Raw genomic sequence first — 24,668 nt, forward strand, 5'->3', positions numbered from 1 at the left:
ACGGAAAATATGCAGCAGAATAAAAAATAAGTGGGTGAGATTTAACAAATCTCATCCACACGCTGCGTAAAATTTCCGACCAGAAATTCACCTTCGGTGCATATTTTTCGTGCTGCAGCATGTCAATTCCTGCTGCAGAAAGTGGACTGATATGCTGCGTTTTTCAGAAGAGATACCACCATCTCTCAACACTGAGCAAAACACAGCAAAATCCACAACATTTTCTGCAGTAAAAAGCACAAAAGTTTGTGCAGCAATTCTGTTACGTGTGGACAAGCCCTTAGAGGTTTTAGCAGGGAGGGAAGGAGGTTGTACAAAGCAGAGCAAGTTGTGTTAGAGATGGAGACGAGCACCCAAAGTTTATAGGGGAAGGGGCAGAAGGGCAGACTCCGTATAAAGCGAGTGAGAAAAACTTACTGCAAAATCTGCAGGTTAGAGGGGGAGGGAGAGATCACCCAGGCAGCATCAGTGTAGAGAGAAAGAAGAGATCTCACACACATGGGCAGTATCAGTGTTTATGTCCTCACAGGCTTGAGAAAGGCTCCAGAGGAAGCAGCTGAAACGTTGCCTATGGGACAATAAAAGTACCCTCTTTTTTTCACCTTTACAAACGGAGAGCTGCCTGATTTTTGCTATATATATATATATATATATATATATATATATATATTGAAAAAGATAGCCAAATACTCTTGATATACGATCTGATTCTCTGTAATGATTAAAACATTTTGAGGGCCATTAAAGACAGCCTTAAAAGGGGTATCTCATGGAGACAACCCCTCCTCTAATGATAGCCACTCTAGTGATCAGCAGTCAGGTTCGGCTCCGAGAACTCCCATCAAATAGCTGTTATCGCTGTGGGAAGCTCCAGCTCTCCACACATTTGCCCTGCAGTAGGTGTTGCAGGAGAAATGTAGGATTACATGTCATCTGAACAAATGAAAAAAATACACAAATGGGCCAGGTGTGTTTGAGTGAGGGCTGCGCTTACTTAGTAGCTACCGCTTTGGCTCGTAGAGGGTGGTCTCAAGTGGAGAATTCTCCTCTATAACATTCATATGCCCTACTACAGCATCTAAAAAAAAAAATTTTGTGAGACATCCCCTTTCAAAATTGCATTTTAATATTAATTACATAATCCATCTTCAATAAACTATTTTAGAAAAAGTGTGAACAAACTCTAAGGAATAGAATTTATCAAGTTTATGCTAATACTGAGGGTATGTGCACACACACTAATTACGTCCGTAATTGACGGACGTATTTCGGCCGCAAGTCCCGGACCGAACACAGTTCAAGGAGCCGGGCTCCTAGCATCATACTTATGTACGATGCTAGAAGTCCCTGCCTCTCTGCAGGACAACTGTCCCGTACTGTAAACATGATTACACTACGGGACAGTTGTCCTGCAGCGAGGCAGGAACTCCTAGCATCGTACATAAGTATGATGCTAGGAGCCCGGCTCCTTGAACTGTGTTCGGTCCGGGACTTGCGGCCGAAATACGTCCGTCAATTACGGACGTAATTAGTGTGTGTGCACATACCCTGAGGGTATGTTCACACGGCGGGGGTCCGTAACGGCTGAAATTACGGGGATGTTTCAGCCTGAAAACATCCCCGTAATTTCAGCCGTACCGGCATGTGCAGGCGCTTGAACGCCGCGTCAATTACGGCCGTAATTAGCGCTGCTATTCATTGGAGTCAATGAATAGCGGCTCCAATTACGGCCAAAGAAGTGACAGGTCACTTCTTCTACGTGGGCGTCTATTTACGCGCCGTCATTTGACAGCGGCGCGTAAATATACGCCTCGTGTGAACAGACAAACGTCTGCCCATTGCTTTCAATGGGCAGATGTTTGTCAGCGCTATTGAGGCGCTATTTTCAGACGTAATTCGGGGCAAAAACGCCCGATTTACGTCCGTAAATAGGCCGTGTGAACATACCCTAATTATTACCCAATTCCAAGGAGTATGTCATAGACTGACATTTCAAAGAGCAAGCATGAAAGACCTAGAATGGCATGATCTCTTGTGTTTTCTGACTATTTAGATGAAAATGCAGGAAAATAAAGAAATGGGATGTAAAAGAATTAGTGTCTTTGATTGTGTTGGTGAAAACTTCTAGGCTGTCAAGCAAAACAAACAAGTGATACAATTAATCATAGACAAACTGTTAAAAAGCTCATAAACCCAAACAGAAGACAGGACTATTAGGCCCTATTCACACAGTGTTTTGGTGCTGTTTTTGATGCAAAAACAGCACCAAAAAATGTCGAAAATGCCTCCCATTGATTTTAATGGGAGGCGGATACGTTTTTTTCTCACGAGCGGAAAAAAACGTTCACGGGAAAAAGAAGTGTCATGCCCTTTCTTTAGGCGTTTCCATCACTGACCTCCCATTGACATCAATAGGAGGCAGAGAAAGCGGTTTTTGCATCGTTTTTTTACCCGTGGTACTCAATGGCTGCAGCCAAAAAATGCTGCGAACCATGCGGCAAAGAGTGCAGGCAGGTCAAAATGTGCCTCAAATTTCCTGAAGGAATTTTGAGGCAGATTTTTCCGCCTGCAAAAAACTATATATAAATATATAATTCTAATACTTTTCAGAGATGCCAGTAAAAGAGAGGAGGCTGTGGCAACTTTTCACCCCTTTTCATAACTGAAGATGGTTGTCATCATTAACAACAAAGAATAGTTCTTATCTAAACATACCTTATGTGATAACATTATATGATATTGTCAAATTCTTTACAAATAAAATAGACAAACAAGAAAAAGTTAGGCCATGTTCAGACGTGGCAGAATTTTTCCGCTGCAAATGTTGGTGCAGATTCAGGGCAATTACGCGATGAATCTGCACCAACATTTGCATATTTGACAGGTAATTCAGACGTTGCAGATATCACAGCGGACTTGCCACAGATTTCAGTTTTTGCATTGCAAAGGCTGAAATCCGCAGTGAAATTCCGCTGCTTGTCCGCAACGTCATGAGCTGCTGCGGAGGGAAAATTCTGCAACGCAGCCTGATTTCCGCACAGTTATTTTCTGCAACGTCTGAACTAACTTTCCTAAAAATGTATAGAAAGGAATGTAAAAACGACTGCTGCAGAATTCCACTGTGGACTGTCCGCAGCGGGATTCAACAGCAATTTCGCCACGTCTGAATGTGCCCTTAAAGAGGCTCTGTCACCAGATTTTGCAACCCCTATCTGCTATTGCAGCAGATAGGCGCTGCAATGTAGATTACAGTAACGTTTTTATTTTTAAAAAACGAGCATTTTTGGCCAAGTTATGACCATTTTTGTAGTTATGCAAATGAGGCTTGCAAAAGTCCAAGTGGGTGTGTTTAAAAGTAAAAGTCCAAGTGGGCGTGTATTATGTGCGTACATCGGGGCGTTTTTACTACTTTTACTAGCTGGGCGCTCTGAAGAGAAGTAACATCCTCTTCTCTTCAGAACGCCCAGCTTCTGACAGTGCAGACCTGTGACGTCACTCACAGGTCCTGCATCGTGACGGCCACATCGGCACCAGAGGCTACAGTTGATTCTGCAGCAGCATCAGCGTTTGCAGGTAAGTCGATCTTACCTGCAAACGCTGATGCTGCTGCAGAATCAACTGTAGCCTCTAGTGCCGATGTGGCCATCACGATGCAGGACCTGTGAGTGACGTCACAGGTCTGCACTGTCAGAAGCTGGGCGTTCTGAAGAGAAGAGGATGTTACTTCTCTTCAGAGCGCCCAGCTAGTAAAAGTATTATAAACGCCCCGATGTACGCACATAATACACGCCCACTTGGACTTTTACTTTTAAACACACTCACTTGGACTTTTGCAAGCCTCATTTGCATAACTACAAAAATGGTCATAACTTGGCCAAAAATGCTCGTTTTTTAAAAATAAAAACGTTACTGTAATCTACATTGCAGCGCCTATCTGCTGCAATAGCAGATAGGGGTTGCAAAATCTGGTGACAGAGCCTCTTTAAGAAGTAATAATGTATTTTGGCTGAGGATATATTTTATTTGGAGCTTCCAAAAACCCTTCTGCTCAATGCACAACTGTGACATTATTAAGATGACAGTCTAGGTGAATAGCCTGCACTGCTTATCTATGACTAACATAAACAATGTATGAAAATGACTTGAAATATTTTAGGTAAAAGATGTAAGATGCCAATATACATCTTTAGGATGATACTTAAAGGGGGATGCAACTGTACAAAGTTTTTTAAAAAGAAAAAAATAAGTTAATATCTTAATTTTTTAAACATAAGCAGAATGTCTCCAACGATCTTAAAATAGGTAGATGGTATGTGGATATTTTTCTAATGATGTTATACAACCTGTTGATATATTTTGTCTTGAGAAGAGACGTCTAAAGGGGGACATGATAAATTTGCATGAAAGTATTTGTATAAATGTTTGTTACACTATAATAATGGTTCATACCAAAATATGGTGAAAAGCTGTTCTATGTAAAATCCCTTCAAAGAAAAAGGGGTACGTCATCTGTCTGGAGAAAAAAAAACGGAGTTAATATCCAAAGGCAACAAACCTTCTTTACTATAAGGGTATGTTCACACGCTTAACCAAAAATGTCTGGAAATACGGAGCTGTTTTTAGGGGAAAACAGCTCCTGATTTTCAGAATTTTTTTGAGCAACTCGCGATTTTCGCTGCGTTTTTTACGGACGTTTTTGTAGCTGTTTTTCTATAGAACCTATGAAAAACGGCTCCAAAAACGTCCCAAGAAGTAACGTGCACTCCTTTTTAACGGATGTTTTTCAAAACGCATAAAAAAACGGCCCGTCGGAACAGAACGCCATTTTTCCTATTGAAATCAATGGGCAGATGTTTGGAGGCAATCTACTTCCGATTTTTCGGATGTTTACGGCCCAAAAAACGGCCGAAAATAGGCCGTGTGAACCTACCCTAAGAGCTATGAATAAGTCACCTCAGGAGCTGGTTTTAGCAGAAAGAGTTTATGACTTCCATAAAGACTTAGTTAATACCTTAAATCAAAATAATATGCTTATGTAAATGTATGACATTTTTGTTTCAAGGTTGATCCAGTCTGATCACCAATAGGAATCACAAAGGAAATTCTTCCATTTTAGGGCGGATTGGCTCATGTACATGAAACACCTAAATGGCGGAGAGCAAGGGAGGGTCTTAGTTGGTCACCAGTGATTTTTGCTTTGGCCAAAAAAAAACAGCAAAGCTAACAAAAAAAATAAATCTAATTTCATATCTTCACTCTTTTAATTAGTAAGGACAATAAGGCCCTGTTCACACACAGTTTTTTGGCACTGGCTTTGACGTGGAAACCGTGTCAGAATCAACACCAAAAAATACCCCAAATCTCCTCCCATTGATTTCAATGGGAGTCAGAGGCGTTTTTCTTCCTGAGCGATTTTTGTCCGCCTCAAAAACCGGCTCAAAAAATGTGTAAAAAAAGCATTAAAAAAAAATGCATAAAAAACAGCGTTTGGAATTTCCTGCCTGCAAAAAACTCTGTATGACCTGGCCCTAACTTCGTTTCCAGCTTAGGAGTGTAAATATTGTGATTTTTTCATTTAGTGTAGTAATTGTGTTAGTAAGGGCAGATTCACACAAACGTTGCGTTTTTGCGCGCGCAAACAACGCAGCGTTTTGCGAGCGCAAAAACCATTTGACAGCTGCGTGTGTCATGCGTGTCTGATGCGCGGCTGCGTGATTTTCGCGCAGCCGGCATCATAGAGATGAGGCTTGTCAACGCCCGTCACTGTCCAAGGTGCTGAAAGAGTTAAATCTTTCAGCACCCTCGACAGTGAATGCCGAACACAACAGCGAAAAACCAGTAAAAAAAAAAGATAAAGTTCCTACTTACCGAGAACTTCCTGGCCGTTGCCTTGGTGACGCGTCCTTGGTGACGCGCCTCTCTTGACATCGGGCCCCATCTCCCTGGATGACGCGGCAGTCCAAGTGACCGCTGCAGCCTGTGATTGGCTGCAGCCTGTGCTTGGCCTGTGATTGGCTGGAGCTGTCACTTGAACTGAAGTGTCATCCCGGGAGGTCGGACTGCAGGAAGGAGACAGGAGTAATCGGTAAGTTAGAACTTCGGGTTTTTTTACAGGTTCATGTATTTTGGTATCGCAAGTCACTGTCCATGGTGCTGAAACAGTTTAACTCTTTCAGCACCATGCACAGTGAATGTCTCCCGACGTCGCGGACCGGAATTTTTTTTGCCGGGTTCGGCCAAAACGAGTTTGGCCGAACCCGGTGAAGTTAGCTTCGGTTGTCGGCGTTCGCTCCTCGCAAAGACACTCCGTTTGGATGCTTGGAAACAGAAAAGCACGTGCATCCTTTTGACAGCTCGTGCGCTGTTTCAGTCTGTTCGCACGGAAGTGCTTCCGTGCGACCTGCCTGGTTTTCACGCACCCATTGACTTCAATGGGTGCGTGATGCGTGAAATACGCAGAGTTATTGAACATGTCGCGTATTTTGCGCAGCGAACAAACGCTGCGCAAAATACACGGACTGTGTGTACTGCCCCATAGACTTCTATAGGGCATTGCGTGCCGCGCGAAAACCACGCGGCCTACACGCTGCCAAATCACGCTCGTGTGAATCCCCCCTTACACCGGGAAATGCATGCATGAATTTATAGTATTTCAAGAGGTTGACCCATCAGAAAACCATAAGTATGCTCTATTAGAGCATATGATCATCATAAAGTGGGATACTTCACTTAGAGCGTGATGCCTCCATGTAATATATCATTGTACTTTTTTTTGACTGGGTACCGTCACAATACTTTTCCCCTGCAGTAGCTGAAATTAGTGCAACCTTCCATGGTGATATCAGCTGATTGCCAGGGGTTTCAGCTGCCATATCTGCAGTGATCAGGTTATTGCCAGCGGTTCTTTATTCAGTGAAGGCATTGTCCTGATTCGTCAACCACTATAAGGCCTCCTTTACACACAGAATTTTTTGGGCGTGTTAAACGGCATAAAGAAACGCTTCTAAAAACGCTAACAGTTTTCAAATGTAACACATTTTTTTAAGGCGTTTATTGTGGCGATTTTCATTTGGAGTTAGTTTCTAAATGCTTTTATCTGTCGTCTTTGAGGTCCTATGCAGAAGCCTATGGGAAAAACGCCTGAAAAAAACAGCATACCTAGAGCATGCTGCGTTTGGAAGAAAACACCACTGACCACAAAACAACCTCAAAAACACCACAAACCAAAGCGAATGTGTGTTTAGTGCATTTGATAATTTATTATATACTTTAAATGGGTTTTCCCAGCAGAGACATTTATGACATATCCACAGGACGTGTCATAGATGACAGATAGATGCGACCCCTAAAACCCGTTCTACCTTTCGGTGTTATGGCTGAATCGAGTGATCTTTGACCATGAATTCCAACACCTTGCTGAGCTACGCTGTTTCCGTAACTCCCATAGAACTGAATGGTAGTTGCGGAAACAGAGTAGCTCGCATTCTATGCTGCTTCTGTATCTGCCATTCACTACTATGGAAGTTATGGAAATAGCATAGCTCAGCGAGGTGTTGGGGTATGTTCACACAACCTATTTTCAGCCGTTTTTCGGGCCATAAACGTCCTGAAAAACGGCTGAAATATTGGAAGCAGAACGCCTACAAACATCTGCCCATTGATTTCAATGGGAAATACGGCGTTCTGTTCCGACGGGGCATTTTTTTATGCCCGATTTTCAAATAACGGAGCGTGAAAAGACGCCCCGTAAAAAGAAGTGCATGTCACTTCTTGAGCCATTTTTGGAGCCATTTTTCATTGACTCAATAGAAAAACAGCTCCAAAAACGGCCGTAAAAAACGCCACGAAAAACAGATCCGTATTTTCAGACATATTTTGTTAACCGTGTGAACATACCCTAAGAATTTATGGTCGGAAAGCACATGATTCACCCACAACACAGAGAGGTAGAACGGGGTTTAGGGGGCCCCGTTCTAGAGATAGGTGCAGGTCCCAGAGGTGGAACCTCACATCTATCTGACATTTATGAAAAAACGCCGCATGAGACACCATTAACGCCACAAAAGCATAGCAAAACACTGTGTGAATCTAGCCTAAGTGAAATAGAAGTCAGATATTTTTGGAAAACCCTGTGCCAAAAACGTATAGTATAGAAAACCTTGGAAAGACAATCAAACCATATACGAACATGTCACATTTGTAGGAGACTGAAGCTTCCTCAAAGAAAATGATACTTCTGTCCAAATCCATCCCTGCCTATACTTCTTCACTGATCTCTAGGTACCAACCTAAAAGCAATCCCAGCTCTGCCTATGAACTTCTGCTCTCTATGACTAAAATTACTTTCTCATACCTGTCTCATATCTGTGACTTCTTTTGTGTTTTCCCTCTTCTCTGGAATTCCCTGCCTCATATCATGCGCTACTCCAACTCCCTTTTTTCCAGCAAGCAATTAACCTTGCCTAGATCTCTATCAGCTGCTGTTCCAAATCTGCTTCCCCATGACAAACTAAGGCCCCATGCACACGACCGTAGTTTTCATCCGTAATTACAGATCCGTAATTACGGATGAAATTGCGGACCCATTAATTTCTATAGGTCGCGGACACCTTCCCATATATTTACGGATGGGTGTCCGTGCCGTAGAAATCATCTGCAAATTATAGAACATGTCTTTTTTTTGTCCGTAATTTTGGCATGGACTCCCCATAGAAGTCTATGGGCGCTTCTGTAATTACAGACGGCTACGGATGTGCATCTGTTTTTATCAGTTAACTGCATCTTCATAATGTCTGACCGCATGCAATTAATGACCGCGCTGCTAATGTTGTTGCTGAGCTGCTTGCGCTTTTGCTAACAGTTCTGCAATGCCTTGTAATGAACTATATACAGAAAGCACCTAACAAACTTCAACACGGGTGAAAACTATGTCCATCAATTATTTCCTTTACAAACGCAACAGAACTGCAGCATTAGGCCTTATTTGCACAAACGTGTTTAACGTCCGTGATGCGCGCCTGAAAATCATGTGCGTCGCACGGACCTATGTTAGTCAATGGGGCCGTTCAGACATTCCGTGATTTTCACGCAGCATGTGTCCGCTGCGTAAAACTCACGACATGTCCTATACTTGGGCGTTATTCGCACATCACGCACCCATTGAAGTCAATGGGTGCATGAAAATCACGCGCAGCACACGGAAGCACACGTGATTCGCGCCACAGTAGATAAAGAAATGAAGGGGAAAAAAAAGCACTTCCTTAATTTCTTTTTATAAACATCAAAATTGCGTGTCATAAGGATGGCATATGCGTGAAAATCCTGCAGCCACGCACCATTCCCTGATGACACACAGAACTGCAACGTGCGCAAAACGCTGCATTTTTTGCGCACGCAAAACGCACACATTCATGTAAATAAGGCCTTACAGAGACAAAAAAGGCATGCAGTTGACCACATGCGTTTTTCGAACGCAACAAAACCACGTCAACGACGCACTGTGTGGCCTTACCCTTAGGTTCCTGTGTGCAATTAAAGTGTCACATGATGTCAGAATAAATACACCAGTTCCTAAGGACCCCTCAGTCTGCAACACCACTAAGTAAACAACGTGAAGACTAAGGCCTCATGCACACTTCAGTTTTTTCCTTCAGGGTGCTATCCGTTTTTGTCACTGATAGCACCACGAACCCATTAATTTCAATGGGGCCATGCACACTTCAGTTTTTTTGACGGTCCGTTGCTCCGTTCCGTTCCAAAGTAGAGCATGTCCTACTTTGGTCCAAGAATCCGTGACCGTGAGGCCCATGCAAGACAATGGGGCCGTCAAAAAAACTGAAGGCACACGGAAGGCATCCGTGTGCCGTCCGTGTGTGACGGAGCTGTTGCCTAGCAACCGCAGGGCGGGCAGAAAAACATTAGAAAAATATTACACTAATTGGCAGCCACTTGTCTCTCTCAATAACTGATAGAGAAAAGAGGCTGCTGATGAAAAATAAAATAAAAAGCATTTCATACGTACCCGATCGTTGTCTTGGTGACGAGTCCCTCTTCTTCCTCCAGTCCGACCTTCTTTTGTGACGCGGCAGCCTGTGATTGGCTGCCGAGGCGACGGCAGCCTGTGATTGGCTGCCGAGGCCGCGGCAGCCTGTGATTGGCTGCAGCGGCGACATGGATTGAACGTCATCGCTGGAGGCCGGACAGGAGGAATGTAAGTATGAACTTATTTTTTTTATTACATTTAAAAATTGTATTTTCCGCGCGCCGAGCATGGTACTGTCACCCTGGACAGTACCATGCTCGGCACACGGAAACGGAAACACGGAGTGCACACGGGAGTGCACACGGACACCACACAGCCGCTAAAACGGGTTCACGGACCCGTCAAAAGCGGCGTGAAAACGGTGACGTAAGTGTGCACGAGGCCTAAGGAGCTCTCCAAACAGGTCAGAGACAAAGTTCTGGAGAAGTAAAGATCAGGGTTGTGTTATAAAAAAATATCCCAAACTTTGAACATCCCATAAGAAAAACAGCTCCAAAACAGCTGTAAAAAATGCATCAAAAAAAGCTTGATGCTTTAAAAACAGCTGAATATCAGAGGCTATTTTCCTTTAAAAACAGCTCCGTATTTTACAGCCATTTTTAGTCTATCCTGTGAACATACCCTTAAATCCATTATCACATAATGGAAAGAACATGGCACAACTACAAACCTGGGAAGAGAAGGCCACGCACCAAAACTCATAGATGAGGGGGGCATTAATCCGAGATTTAACATAGACACTAAGGATAACACTGAAGGAGCTCCAAAATTCTAGAGGGGAGATGAAGTATCTGTTCATTGGACCACTATAAGCAATATAATCCACAGAATGGGGCTTTATAGAAGAGGTGTCAGAAAAAAGCCATTGCTCCACACCACAACATAATAACATTCTGGTGTGGGGCATGATGTGTAGAGTGTATTGGGTGGTGCAGGGGCTGTTAGTATTGCAGTGACCAATCAGTGTCATACACTTCTCATTGTTCCAGCCCAGCATGATCCACAGCACAGTGTGGTTAAGCAGTGAAAGAAGCTGGGCTGGAACAATGAGAAGTGTATGTCGCTGATTGGTCACTGATTGGTCGGCCCCATACACTTCTTTACAACACCCACTTGGTCAAAAGTAAAAACACTCCCAGTTGGTCTTTAAGAAACTAATTAGCATAAATCTAAAGTTGTTCATAACTTCCTCAAAAATGATCGTTTTTCAAAATAAAAACCACTGTTGTTATCTACATTACAGCGCCGATCAGATTATTTAGGAGATAGGGCACTTATAATCTGGTGACAGAGCATCTTTAATAACATTTTTAGTAGTGTGAATAGTTAAAAAAAACTTCCCTTTTCCCATTTTTCCTCTAAAGTACTGTAAAAAATAAAAATAGACAAAAAGTGTTTTGAACTATTACAATATAACATTAATAAACCTGCCCAGTGAACGGCGTAAAAAATGTAAAATTGAAACACCAGAATCGCTATTTTTTAATCACTTCATCTCACACAAAAAATTAAATAAAATGTGAAGTCTAATGTACCCCAAAATGGTACTAATAGAAACTGCAGCTTGCCCCGCAAAAAATAAGCCCTCATACCGCTCCATCGACGGGGGAAAAAAAAGTTATGGCTCTCAGAATGTGGCGACAAAACATAAATGTTATTTTCAACTATCAGTTTCTTCCTTGTAAAAGTAGTAAAAAATAAAAATCCTATAGATTTGGTATCGTCGTAATCGTATTGACCCGCAGAATAAAGTTAACATGTCATTTTTACTGTATCATGAATGCCGCAAAAACGAAACCCTACAAAAGATTGAGGAATTACTATTTTTTCCTATTCCACCACCCAACGTTTTTTCTTTTTCAGTTTCCTAATACATTATATGGTACAATAAAGGGTACCATGGAAAACTACAACTCGTCCTGGTAAAAACAAGCACACATACGGCTTTATCAGCCTTTGGAAGGTGGGAAGGAGAAAAATTAAAATAAATCTGAAAAATGGCTGCGGCAGGAAGGGTTAAAAAAAACCATAAGAAAACGTGTTTTGAGTTTGCCAAACAGCATGTGACAGACTCCCCAAACTCATGAAAGAAGGTTCTCTGGTCAGATTAACTTTTTTGGCAATCATCGGAAATGCTATGTGTGGTGCAAACCCAAACCCTTCCCATCACCCTAAGGCCTAATTCACACGAGCGTGTTCGGTCCGTGATATATGGTCCGTATGTCGGCCGCATTTCCCGGACCGAACACACTGCAGGGAGCCGGACTCCTAGCATCATAGTTATCTATAACGCTAGGTGTCCCTGCCTCTCCGCGGAACTACTCTGTGCCGTACTGAAAACATGATTACAGTACGGGACAGTTGTCCCGCAGTGAGTCAGTGACACCTAGCGTCATAGATAACTATGATGTTAGGAGCCCGGATTCAATGCAGTGTGTTCGGTATGGGAAATGCGGCCGACATACGGACCGTATATCACGGACCGAACAGGCTCGTGTGAATTAGGCCTAAGGATACCATTCCCACAGTGAAGCATGGTGGTAGTTGAGAGCTTTTTATTTGCACCAACTGAAAAACTGGTCAGAATTACAGGAAAGATGGATGTCAGTAAATATGGGGAGATTCTTAAGGAAAACCTGTGTCAGTCTGCCAGAAATTTGTGACTGGGACGGAGGTTTACCTTCCAGTAAGACAATGACCCTAAACATACTGCTAAAGCTACAATAGAGTGGTTTAAAGGAACAGTGTCACCAAAATATTTTTTTATATCAGTTTTATGTTAGGGTTTTATTAAAAATGTTTATATTTATTTGTGTGTTTGTGTGTTACTTTTTTCTATTTTTACACTTTTTCTTCCCTATGGGGGCTGCCATTTTTTTTTCCATTTCTGTATGTGTCGATTAACGACACATACAGACATGGAATACGGCAGCTCCAGTCCCATAGGGACTGCGAACGGGGCCCGTTCCATCCACTATGGTGTACGCCGTGTGTGTGGGAACTGCGCATGCGCCGCTCCCACACAGTCCGATTTGAATTGCGCGCCGTCCGGCGCCATTTTCCTGTGGACCGGAAGTCGCGGCCGGGCAGTAAGATTACTACTTCCGGTCACGGCTTCCGGACTTGTGCACATGGAGCAGCGGCAGCAGACGGAGCGGACGGACCGGAGGGAGCGGCGGCGACTGGAGCAGGTAAGGGATTTCTATGTATGTTTGTGTTTCAGTGTGTGTTTACTACTGTATGTAAACCTTCTACACTGTGTGTTAGCTCAAACAATGGCGACACACAGTGTAGGAGGTTAGACCGTTCAAACCCCTCGTTTCTCCCGGCACTAGCCAGGATAAAGGAGGGGGGGATTCTGTGAGCTCACTAGAGCGAGGGATTTTTTCCCAATTTTGCAGCATAAAGCAATGTGGTTGCTTTACCACATGCAATGCTACAATTTTGGGAATTGCTCCATCTAGTGACCAGTGCTGGGAAATATTATAAATTGAATCCAATTTATAATATTTCCTGACTCGTGAAAAAAATAAAAAAAATTAGAACAATGTTTAATCACCTATACACTAATTGTTTAACTAAAAAAAAAAAAAACATGTTTTGCTAGCAACACATTCCCTTTAAGGGGAATTATTGAAATGTCTTGGAATGGCCAAGTTATAGCCCAGACCTAAATCCAATTAAGATTCTGTGACATGACTTGAAGACTGCTGTACACCAACGCTATCCATCTAACTTGGAGTTGGAGCAGTTTTGCCTGGAAAAATGAACAAAAATCCCAGTGTCTTGATGCTAAGCTAATAGAGGCATAACCCAAGAGATTTTCATTTGTAATTGCAGTAAAAGGTGACTCCACAAAGTATTGACTTTCAGGGGATGAATACTTCTTCACATTAAAGTTCTTTTTTTGATTCTGAATTATTGTTTGTGTCACGGTAAAAAAAAATATTTAACACCTTTAAATTAGTAGACATGTTGTGTAAATCAAATGGTACAACCCCTCAAAAAAATCAATTTTAATTCAAGGTTGTAAGGCAACAAAACAGGAAAAACACCAAAGGGGTGAATATCTTTGCAAGGTACTGTATGTCATTGTTATGATGTATTTTGTGTAAATGTTCTACGATATAAATGAGAACAATCTACTATGATCATGCTATAAAAAAAAAAGCATAAGGCCACGTTCACACGTGGCACAATGTTTCCGCTGAAAATGTTGGTGCAGATTTGGGGCAATTACGCAACGAATCTTCACCAACATTTGCATATTTGACAGGTAATTCAGACGTTGCAGATATCACAGGGACTTGCCACAGATTTCAGTTTTTGCATAGCAAAGGCTGAAATCTGCAGTGAAATTCCGCTGCTTCTCCGCAACATAATGTCCATGCTACGGAGGGAAAATTCTGCACCGCAGCCTGATTTCCGCACAGTTATTTTCCGCAACATCTGAACTAAGTTTCCTAAAAATGTATAGAAACAAAATGTAAAAAACGTCTGCTGCAGAATTCCACTGCGGACTGTCCACAGCAGAATTCAACAGCAATTCCGCCACGTCTGGACGTGGCCTAATAATAGTATTACAATTGCAGTAATATTGCTCAATTAGTGTGGGTGAACATTTGCTATGTGAACATGTTCCTTTAATATAAAGGATATACAGTATCAAAGATTTATTACATGTAGAACTCAATGTTTCTGCAGTGGGCATATGTTATACAGTGCTTCATCTGATCACTGCAATTTCATTTGTGTTGATAAATGGCCTTGCATTAGCTTAATGATAATGATATAACACTAATAAGTATTAGAAAAAATAAATATATGCAATATATCACAATACCATCCATGATATAATAGAAATATATAAATCTGTAATACCACGAAATATGATGAATTATCACTTGCAAACCAAAATGTTGATGTCTAATACATTGCATGGGTTGTCAGATGATTGCATCAGTTCCTCCCATGTCTGAAATCAAAAGCTGCATATATGTCAGTTAGTGGCAAATCGATGGGATGTATCTATTGTAGGTGTGCTCAATACATTTACAGTATGACATAGATGTCTGACAACATTGACTGCATATCATGTTGAACTATACATAACCACTGCAATAAAACCAACAAGCCTTAGTATAAAACGGATGCATATATAGTAATTCAATAGTCAATCACAAGCTGTTCTTAATACAAATACATTTTGTATGTTTATATGTGTTTTACATTGTTTCACCTGGGGTGCATAATATACATTGTATCAAGATAACCAAGATGCAATTGATCACAGTGCAATTTATTCATAAATTCTGTTGCAATGTTAAAATCCATTGGGGTTTTTCTTCCACTAATTAGTTTTCAGATTTCCTACAGAAGCTGATGCTAAATTGTCTGCAGACAAGACTGTCAGTCATTTGTGCTGCATCTGGGCTCGAACTGCTGACGACTCAAATCTGGAATCAGCTTAATGAGTCCGCTCTATGGCGAGCCAATTACATGAATATCAGACGAGCGTCCCCAAATGCTGCATCTGCATTGCCCAAACTGACTTCTAATTTACCGAAGGATTAGGTGGCACATTAAAAATACATGCACCCTTGAACAGCAGATTTAACCACCTACTACCCCCAAAAGCCAATTAATAACACCTCCATTTATACACAGGAATCCAATGACAACTGATATTTGGAAACATTTCACTTTAATACTGAAAAATATGCCATTATAAAATTTTTGAATATACTGAATTTTTAGCATTATCCTTTCATTTATCATGATAACCTCCATATTTAATTTTAGGTTGATTTATTTTTTTCCACCCTAAGCATTAGAACGACAATAATTCGTCATGTTCCTCTGCATCTGATAACCTTTGAATGTTTACACTGTAACCATAATAAAAAATAAGAATAATAATTATAATAATAATAATAACAACTGATAATCATTATACATTCAGAATGGAAATGCTTATGTAGATATTGTATGTTGGAAAATGAACACAGGGTAGTAGTTTGCATAAAATTTAAAAAAAAAATAAAAAAAATTAAGGAATAATGGAACTTCTCATGCAAACACATATTAAATAAAACAGTACAATTATAATTTTTCTCTTTTTTTTTCCACAGTAAAGTTATGGTCTGTACTGCGTTATCCATTACAAAAAATAGAGCAATGGCACTTTAAGTATACCGAGACTGTATAGAGAGATTTGGAGAAGAGGAGACTTGTGGGTGGCTCAGCCTCGATCTCCAGTTCACTTGAGCGCCCCAGGGGTACGTTGTATCCATGCGAGCCATGCAGCACTTGGTTTCACTAGTCACTTATTTACATTACATTCATGCCTTCGTGCAATGTTCCCACTTCTGCACCAACACAGCAGGAACAGACGCTGCATGATTAGTAGCCCCCCATTACCCCAGCCTTGTTCCTCCAGGGACACAACCCCATCACATGGAATGGCTGGTTACCCCATCAACTTCTCAGGTAGCACAGCTGGCTTACTGGAACTGGATATGTCTTTTACCCAATGATTCATTATTCATGGACATCAGTGTTGCTTCACAATAAGGTAGCATTGAAACAAATCCTATTTTATGGAAATGGCACAATTGTAGCAAATGTTACAGCAATGCACAACATTTGTGTGTCCTTTGTGTTTGGAATATGTGATAGCTCCGGGTTGCAGTATTTATTTGCCTTTAATAAACCCTCCTCCCACCCCCCCACCCCTTCCCTTTCTGGCACATCTAGTCTGACAGTGAATGAGACCCACAATCATATACTCTATGAGTGCCATCTGCATTGTAGGGGCCATTATGCCAGTAAGAAGAATCGCATACTGTCTGCAAGGAATTGATTTCTGAAGCAGATGAGTTGGCATCCCTTCTCTTCGATCTTTTCCTGTTTCTAAGGATAAATACGAGCATGCCAACTACTGTGAAGGCAGAGGTGACAAACACCAACAAGAGCCCTGGTACTAGCACAGAAATAGATACCCGGCTGGTCTCTAGGTAGGAATTGGGATGAGTATTGGTCTCTGCAAGGCCAGTACTATTTTTATTAAGAGCATTGAGAGTTGGAAAAATTTTTGCATACAGCAGTGGACACATCATGTCATTAGAAAGAAATCTGAAGTCTTTTCCCCAGAATTCTTCTGGGAAATAACATTTGAGATCACTTACTATTACCTCGGGGCCAAGTCGTTCTGCCCATTGTTTGAAAGGCACATTATTGCAGGAGCAGTCCCACTGGTTGCCATGAAGATCTATCTGTATAATAGAGGTGAGCTGATCCAATACCCCTGCCACTGGAAGGTACATAAAGTAATTATTGTGAAGACTTAATTTGGAAAGACTGACACCAGCAAACACATCCGCAGGTAGAGACTTAAGAAGGTTGTTGTTGAGGATTAGAATCCTGAGGTTGGGCATAGGATTGAATGTGTTTGGAAGGATCAGTTGAATAAAGTTAAATTCCAGATTGAGATACTCCAAGCTTTGCAGGCCAGTGAATTTATCCGGGGTCAGGGTGTCTATACAGTTTTTATCCATGTACAGCCATCTTAGATCAGTTAGGTTCTGAAAGGTATTATTCTCTACCATGCCTATATTGTTATTTCCTAAATCCAGTAAAGTTAAATTCCCATAATCCAGAAAGTTGGATTTTTTAATAGTGTGAATTTTATTCTCTCGCAGGAATAATTCCTGCACATTGGGTGGTTTGGTTTCCAAATCGGAAAGACTCTTGACATTTTTGTTACTGCAGTCTACTTTTAATCCAGTGCCAATGATTTGCTTACTGCAAGTGCAGGCAGCTGGACATACAATGGTTTGATTTGGTTTATCATTGGAATTTGTTTCCGACACAACAGCTGTGGGTCGAGTTTTTAGTTGCCAGTTCCCTGGTATCTTTGTTCCTCCGCTTACTGAGGAACCCTGGGTGGCAGGGTCATCTTGGCCATTGACTTTAAAGGGGGTTGGGATAGGACCAGGATCACAGGTCTCATCTTGGGCAGGAGGGGCTGCTAGACTGGAATCAACTGCATTTTTTAAGGGGCACAACTCTCGCTCTGAGGTCTCATTTAAATCATTGCCCTGCAATCTAGTGGGGGCTTCACAAATAACCCTACCGATCAATGCATTCTTTGGGATATTTTCTAGCCACTCCTTTAGAGATAACAGATCACAACTGCAGTCCCAAGGGTTATCCTCCAGAAGGATTTCAGCAATGCCTGGGATTTGTTCCAAGACCCCCTCATAGGGCAAGGTCTTAACTCTGTTTCCCCGGAGATCCAGATGTGTGATTGGCACATACTGGAACACATTAGTAGGTAAGGTGCTAATGAGGTTGTCATTTAGAATTAAAACCTCTAGCTTGTTCAGGTCCCTAAATGCTCCTGGGTCAATGTCTCTTAACAGGTTAAAATCTGCCTGGAGATATTCCAGATCATCCAGTCCCAGGAACGTGTGTCTTTTGAACGATTTGATCTTGTTGTTATTAATGTGCAGGCGTTTTACCAGTTGCAATCCCAGAAAAGCACCAGGGACAATCTCATGCAAGCCATTGTTCTCCATGTGTAGACTGACTGCATTGTAAAAGTTAGCAAACTCATTAGGGAAAAGCCTCGTTAAAGAATTCCCATGCAAAAACAGATGATAAAACTGGGAAGTGGGAGCAGAGAAATGCTGGAGGTTGCTGAATCCCTTCTTCTCGCACTCTACGTGCAGATCCCCTTCTACCTCGTTACACGAGCAGATCCTTTCTTTACACACGTCTCTTGTAACGTTTCCAGCGGCCAAACAAAGGGATATCTCCAGCAGCAGAATCCAAAGCAGCATTTTTAATCAGAGCAATGCATTCCCGATCTCATCGCAATGTGTTAACAATCCATCTCCAACAGAGACCTCAGTGATCGAGCAGCTAAAGAAAGCAGCAATAAAATACCTGATCTGGAGGTGCCGGTTCTCCCCTCGTCTCCCCCACTGCAACAATCCCCGGCGCCAGTCAATAATAATATATCCACAGATTATAGTCACGTAGGATGGATCACGTATGCAGCAGTAAACATCCAACTGATCAGGCTTCACGAAGTGTGCCAGTCCTCAGCCATGCCATGCTGCAGGCAGACAGGCAGGGAGATCGATGCCCGGGCAGGTTCCTCTCTCGTCTCCCTTGATGTAGGATTAGGCTGCTGCTGCTGCTGCTGATTTCTATTCCACTGTAGGTAACGCTTATCTCCAGTGTGCGCTGTCCACAGCTTGATGGTGCTGAAATCACGCCCCAGTCTAACACTGCACGTCGAGCCAATGGCGCTGCGAAATTTCCGCAATCGCTGCGTTTTTCAGTTTAGTCTCCGGATTACCATCCACACTGCTGCTGTGTGCGTGTCTGTGTGAATGTGTGTGTGTGTCTGAGGGAACCAGTCAGTTGCTAAGAGGCTCCGTTCGTTCCAGCCTGGTGCACTCTGAAAGATCTGACACCCTCTGCTGAGCTGCAGTGGCAAAAATCCATTTGCTGAGGGAATGCTGGAAAAAAAAAAATCAATCAACACGCAGGGCAAGCGTTAAAAATGTTGGTATTAAAGACCGGCGATCTAGTGACACGGCTGCTGGAGAAGTTTAGAGACCGACTATCTCGTCTGGATTCCATGTGATGTCATCCACACGCACACACAGGCGCGCACACTGATCTGTCTATATACACACACACACAACATTGTTATATCCTGCGTATTGCGTACGTGTGCATGTAATCACAGTATATACAAATGCAATCCATGTACATACATACAAACACTGACACAATGGAATGGCACCACATATCATTGCTATGATGTAAATAGTGTTAATATGATTGTTATTATTATTCTTGAGACAATATCTAAACGTTGCGTTTTGCTCACTAATGCTTAGCTACGAATTTGATCCTTTTTCTATGGAGTGAGTCATAGATTGTGGAGGATCACTAGTGAGGGGGAGTGGTTTTTGATGCGGTAGATATTTCATGGAAGCTGTTTAGATGTAGAACTGCCATTAAGCTTCCTGTTTGGCTGCAGTGTCTCTCCCTGGTCCTCGCCTTTTGTTTCGATGCACTGTGCAAATAAATATGTTTATTCCTAAATAGTCACGCTGCAGCAGACTGGAGAGGGATAAGTCTAATGCTGCAAGAACTCAGGGTGATGTGCAGTGCAAGGAGACAGCATCATAGAAACAGCACTGACTTGGAAGCTCAATATGTGAGTATGAAGGGATATGGAAGAGTGGCATTGTGAATGAATTCAGATAAAACTCTTTCCATGGATGATGCAGAAAGCCTTTGGGAACTTTCAGTCATTACCAGGGGCTTAACTACAGTACTATGCTTCAGGGATGAGAAAGACACAGAAGGGGGTGGAGAGAAGGCTGGTCCTAGGGTCTATATATAGAAAAAAGTCAGCCTAAACCATAAGGAATGTTCAGTTCACTGTCCCTCATGAATACTAATAAGCTTGGGCTTTCACAGTCTGCAGTTGTTAAAACAAATGAGACATCCTACCAAGTGACCTTATCAAAGTAAATTAATAAAGATTTTACTGAGTGTTCAGCTGCAGCAGAACCTTTTGCAGATTCCCTTTTCACCTGGTCTCTATGATTCTGGGTTTATTGTATTTAATACCTTAGATGCCATAAGAAAGCATTTGATAACAAGGTTAAGAACCCATTATTTACAAATATCCATCAGTCCTGATAGAAAACTGAAACATTGGGGAGTTTGCTAGCCACAATAAAATATCTAATCCGTTATTTTGTGAGGATACAGAATCATTGTATATTGCAGCGCTCTAAATGAGATATTTCTACTAGAAATTGGTAATCAATTGCCTTATACGCCTGGGTGTCATAGTCCTAGGAATTTGGGTTATTACAAAAAGATAATAAGTGCACTCAACTGTAAGCACTATAAACATTGACCTTAGTCAACATATTACAATGTGCTTTACTATCATTTAATAGAATTGCAAGCATGCTGTATATCATGAAAGATAATCATGGGAATTGTTTATCCACATATTAAGGTTAGCTGGAGAGGAACCTTAGGGCGGGTTCACACATGGCGGAATTTCACTTAAATTCCGCTGCGGACACTCCGCAGCGTTAATCCGCAGCGGAGCCGTTTCTCCATTGACTTTCACTTTAATTTAGCAGTGTTCGTTTACACGATGCGTACAATTCCGCTGCGGAGCATAGGCTGCGGAGCGGAATTTGGTGTCCGCAGCATGCTCTGTCTGTTGCGGAGCAGTGGCGGACTCATGGCGGAATTTCTCCATTGACTTCAATGGAGATTCAAAGTTCCGCAATGAAGTCCGCAGCTGTCATGCACATGTCATGTGTGCTGCGGATGCGTCTTGCTTTTTTCACTTGACATTTCTTCATTCTGGCTGGACCTATGTATTTCTAGGTCTACAGCCAGACTGAGGAAGTCAATGTGGCTCCCGTAATGACGGGAGCGTTGCTAGGAGACGTCAGTAAATAGTCACTGTCCAGGGTGCTGAAAGAGTTAAGCGATCGGCAGTAACTGTTTCTGCACCCGGGACAGTGACTACCGATCCCAATATACATGTATCTGTAAAAAAAAATGAAGTTCGTACTTACCGAGAACTCCCTGTTTCTGTCTCCAGTCCGGCCTCCCAGGATGACGTTTCAGTGTAAGTGACGGCTGCAGCCAATCACAGGCCAAGCACAGGCTGCAGCGGTCACATGGACTGGCGCGTCATCCAGGGAGGTCGGGCTGGATGCCGAAGGAGGGACGCGTCATAAAGACAACGGGCGGTAAGTATGAAATTCTTTTACTTTCACTAGGGAAAGTGCTGTCCCTTCTCTCTATCCTGCACTGATAGGGAGAAGGGAAGCACTTTTCCCGCAGTCCGCAGCAGCTAGTCCGCATCAATTTTCTGCACATTTTGTGCAGATCCGCAGCCGTAATCCGCAACCCGGATTAGGTGCGGCATTGATGCGGACAGTTGCGGAGGAATTCCGCCATGTGTGGTCATGCCCTTAGAGACATTTTAATTGCCACTGGTGATATAAAAGGGTTCTTGGTGCTTGAATACATAAACTTGAATGAATTGTGTCACAAAGAGAAGTACATAGTTACATTGTAACAGGTTTACGGTTTACAGATATGATTTAGAACTGAGATCAACCATAAGGTTTACAACATGCAGGAAAACAATACATACTAATTAAGCTTTCAACCACTGAATATAATGTTAAATTCCACATTCGTCCTCTAAACTCAAGAGGTTTAATTGCTGTTTTCAGTTGAAGATTCCTCCCAAAAGAAAAAAGAGCTGTTCTCACAACTATATTGGGCTTTGTCATGGGCAATGAATACAAGTGTTGTTCTTGTTTCAATCAGCTGTCACTGAGGTATATATCCTGAGAACATTACATTGTTTTTTTTATTACAATGAACTCCTAGCTTTTTGTAATGGTCATTATAAAAACATGAGAAATCTACTAATCTTTTCCTTATATCAAATAATTGAGATTATTCTTTAAATGAGCAAAATGTAATTTACTTTAAAGAGTGACCAAGTCCTAACATCAAATATACATAAATTACATTTACCCCGCTCCCTGTGACCATTGCCATTTTTTATTTTATTGCTCCCTTCCATTCCTGATTAATTGTGTTTTGTTCCTTTGGCACCCGATATGTTAATTCACTGTAGTTTGCCAACTGCCTTGAATCTCCCTGGGTGGAGCCGTCTTCACTGCCTCTGACTGTCCAATCAGCGTGAGGCAGCTTATGACAAACCTTGCCCATTGAGACCACGCTGGGAGAAGACTTCTGATCAAGCACATTTGTGATAAGCTCCACGGGCTGATTGGACAGCATCAGAGGCAATGAAGATGCTCCATCCAAAGAGATTCAATGTAGTTCACACCCCGTTGGCTAACTACAGTGAATTACCATATCGGGTGCCTAAAGAACGGAGCACAATTAGGGTATGTTCACACGGCTTATTTACGGACGTAATTCAGGCGTTTCACGCCTCGAATTACATCCGAAAATGCGCCTCGATAGCGTTGACAAACATCTGCCCATTGAAAGCAATGAGCTGACGTTTGTCTGTTCACAAGAGGCGTATATTTACGTGTCGCTGTCAAAAGCGGCGCGTAAATAGACACCCGCACCAAAGAAGTGTCATGTCACTTCTTCCGACGTAAATGGAGCCGTTTTCCATGGACTCCATGGAAAACCAGCTCCAGTTACGTCCGTAATGAATGCGGCGTTCAAGCGCCTGCACATGCTGTTACGGCTGAAATGACGGGGCTGTTTTCTCCTGGAAACAGCCCCATAATTTTGGCCGTTACGGACGCTGCCGTGTGAACATACCCTTACTCAGAAACAGAGGGAGGGGGGGCAGAGCAACAAAAAAAACGGCGATGGAAAGAGGGAGGAAGAAAGCTAAAGTGTACATGAGATGTTAGGACCTGGTGACAAATCCTCTTTAGGCTGAGTCCAGACGTCGCGGATTTGACACAGATTTTCAGCGCAGATTTTACACTTTGCAATGCAAAAGCGTGATATCTGCGTCAAATCCGCAACAAAATCTGCGACAAATCCGCAACGTGTGAATTCCGCCTTAAGACCAGACAACTGCAGTGAAACATGTTTTACAACTCTGAGCAAAATGAAGGCCACATGCGCATCCTACCTTCTTCTATCTTCTGCCTCTACCTTCCGCCCTCCACAATTATCTTCTGACTCCACCTCAACCAGTCATACCAAAATCACATAAGAATGTAACTATCACAGATGTTTATCTGTCTAACTGTTTCTTATTTCTTTGCTTCTTTGCTCTTTATCTATTTTGTATAATTTGTACTTTTCTTTTCAGCCATTACTATTCTCAGCTGTCCTTTCTAATTATTTTTAACAAATGGGCAGTGTAATAACTAGCAAGTGGCAAAGCTGCTTATAGCGGCTGGTTGGCCCTGCCTTTGCTCCATAGCTGGCATCTGCATTTGTTTGTTTGGCTTGAACATGGTTCATGGCTACTGCTCCTGGTGTAGTCCAGCTGTTCCTCTCTACTGCCATCTGCTGGTCCATACACGTGTGTGTGTGTGTGTGTGTGTGTGTGTGTGTGTGTGTGTGTGTGTGTGTGTGTGTGTGTATATTCATAGATTTAAATGACCAGTACACAGGATTTCCTTTCTCTTGTTGGTTACGTTCCACTCACTTTTGTCTGTATATGCTCACTATGTCATTGCCTAAGGTATAAGCTTCCTAGCTTTCATTGACCTGCTTCGGTGTGTTTTTCTGATGATCTCTTGTTGTCTGACAACTTTTCTGCCTGCTTTGACTTGTTTGCTTCATACAACTTTTAGACAGCCTAGTGACTTTATACCTCACCACGGTTTAGTCAGCTGTTGCAATAGGAGACTAGTCTAGGAACCCTAGAGTGTACGCTGCAGCAAAGTTCATACCTCCATGAATGGGTGAAGGGTTAAGACAAGGTCTCTCCTAGACTTCACACAACAGATTACCCCTAAACTAAATGCTACTGCAACCAAGAGGATTCAATATCTTGTCCATGATCTGCAAAAATGATAGCAGAAGGGAAATGATTGAA

General features: G+C 42.3%; 1 protein-coding gene across 1 annotated transcript; it reads right to left on the reverse strand.

Annotated features, from left to right (window-relative positions):
• Window positions 1–15,727: 15,727 nt before the first annotated feature.
• SLITRK1 (SLIT and NTRK like family member 1) lies at window positions 15,728–19,706 on the reverse strand. Its single transcript, XM_075852380.1, has one exon. The coding sequence runs from the start codon at window positions 18,883–18,885 to the stop codon at window positions 16,795–16,797; it is 2,091 nt and encodes a 696-aa protein (XP_075708495.1). The 5' UTR covers window positions 18,886–19,706; the 3' UTR covers window positions 15,728–16,794.
• Window positions 19,707–24,668: the final 4,962 nt, after the last annotated feature.

The sequence above is a fragment of the Rhinoderma darwinii genome, chromosome 2, assembly GCF_050947455.1.
Source record: "Rhinoderma darwinii isolate aRhiDar2 chromosome 2, aRhiDar2.hap1, whole genome shotgun sequence".
NCBI lineage: Eukaryota > Metazoa > Chordata > Amphibia > Anura > Rhinodermatidae > Rhinoderma > Rhinoderma darwinii.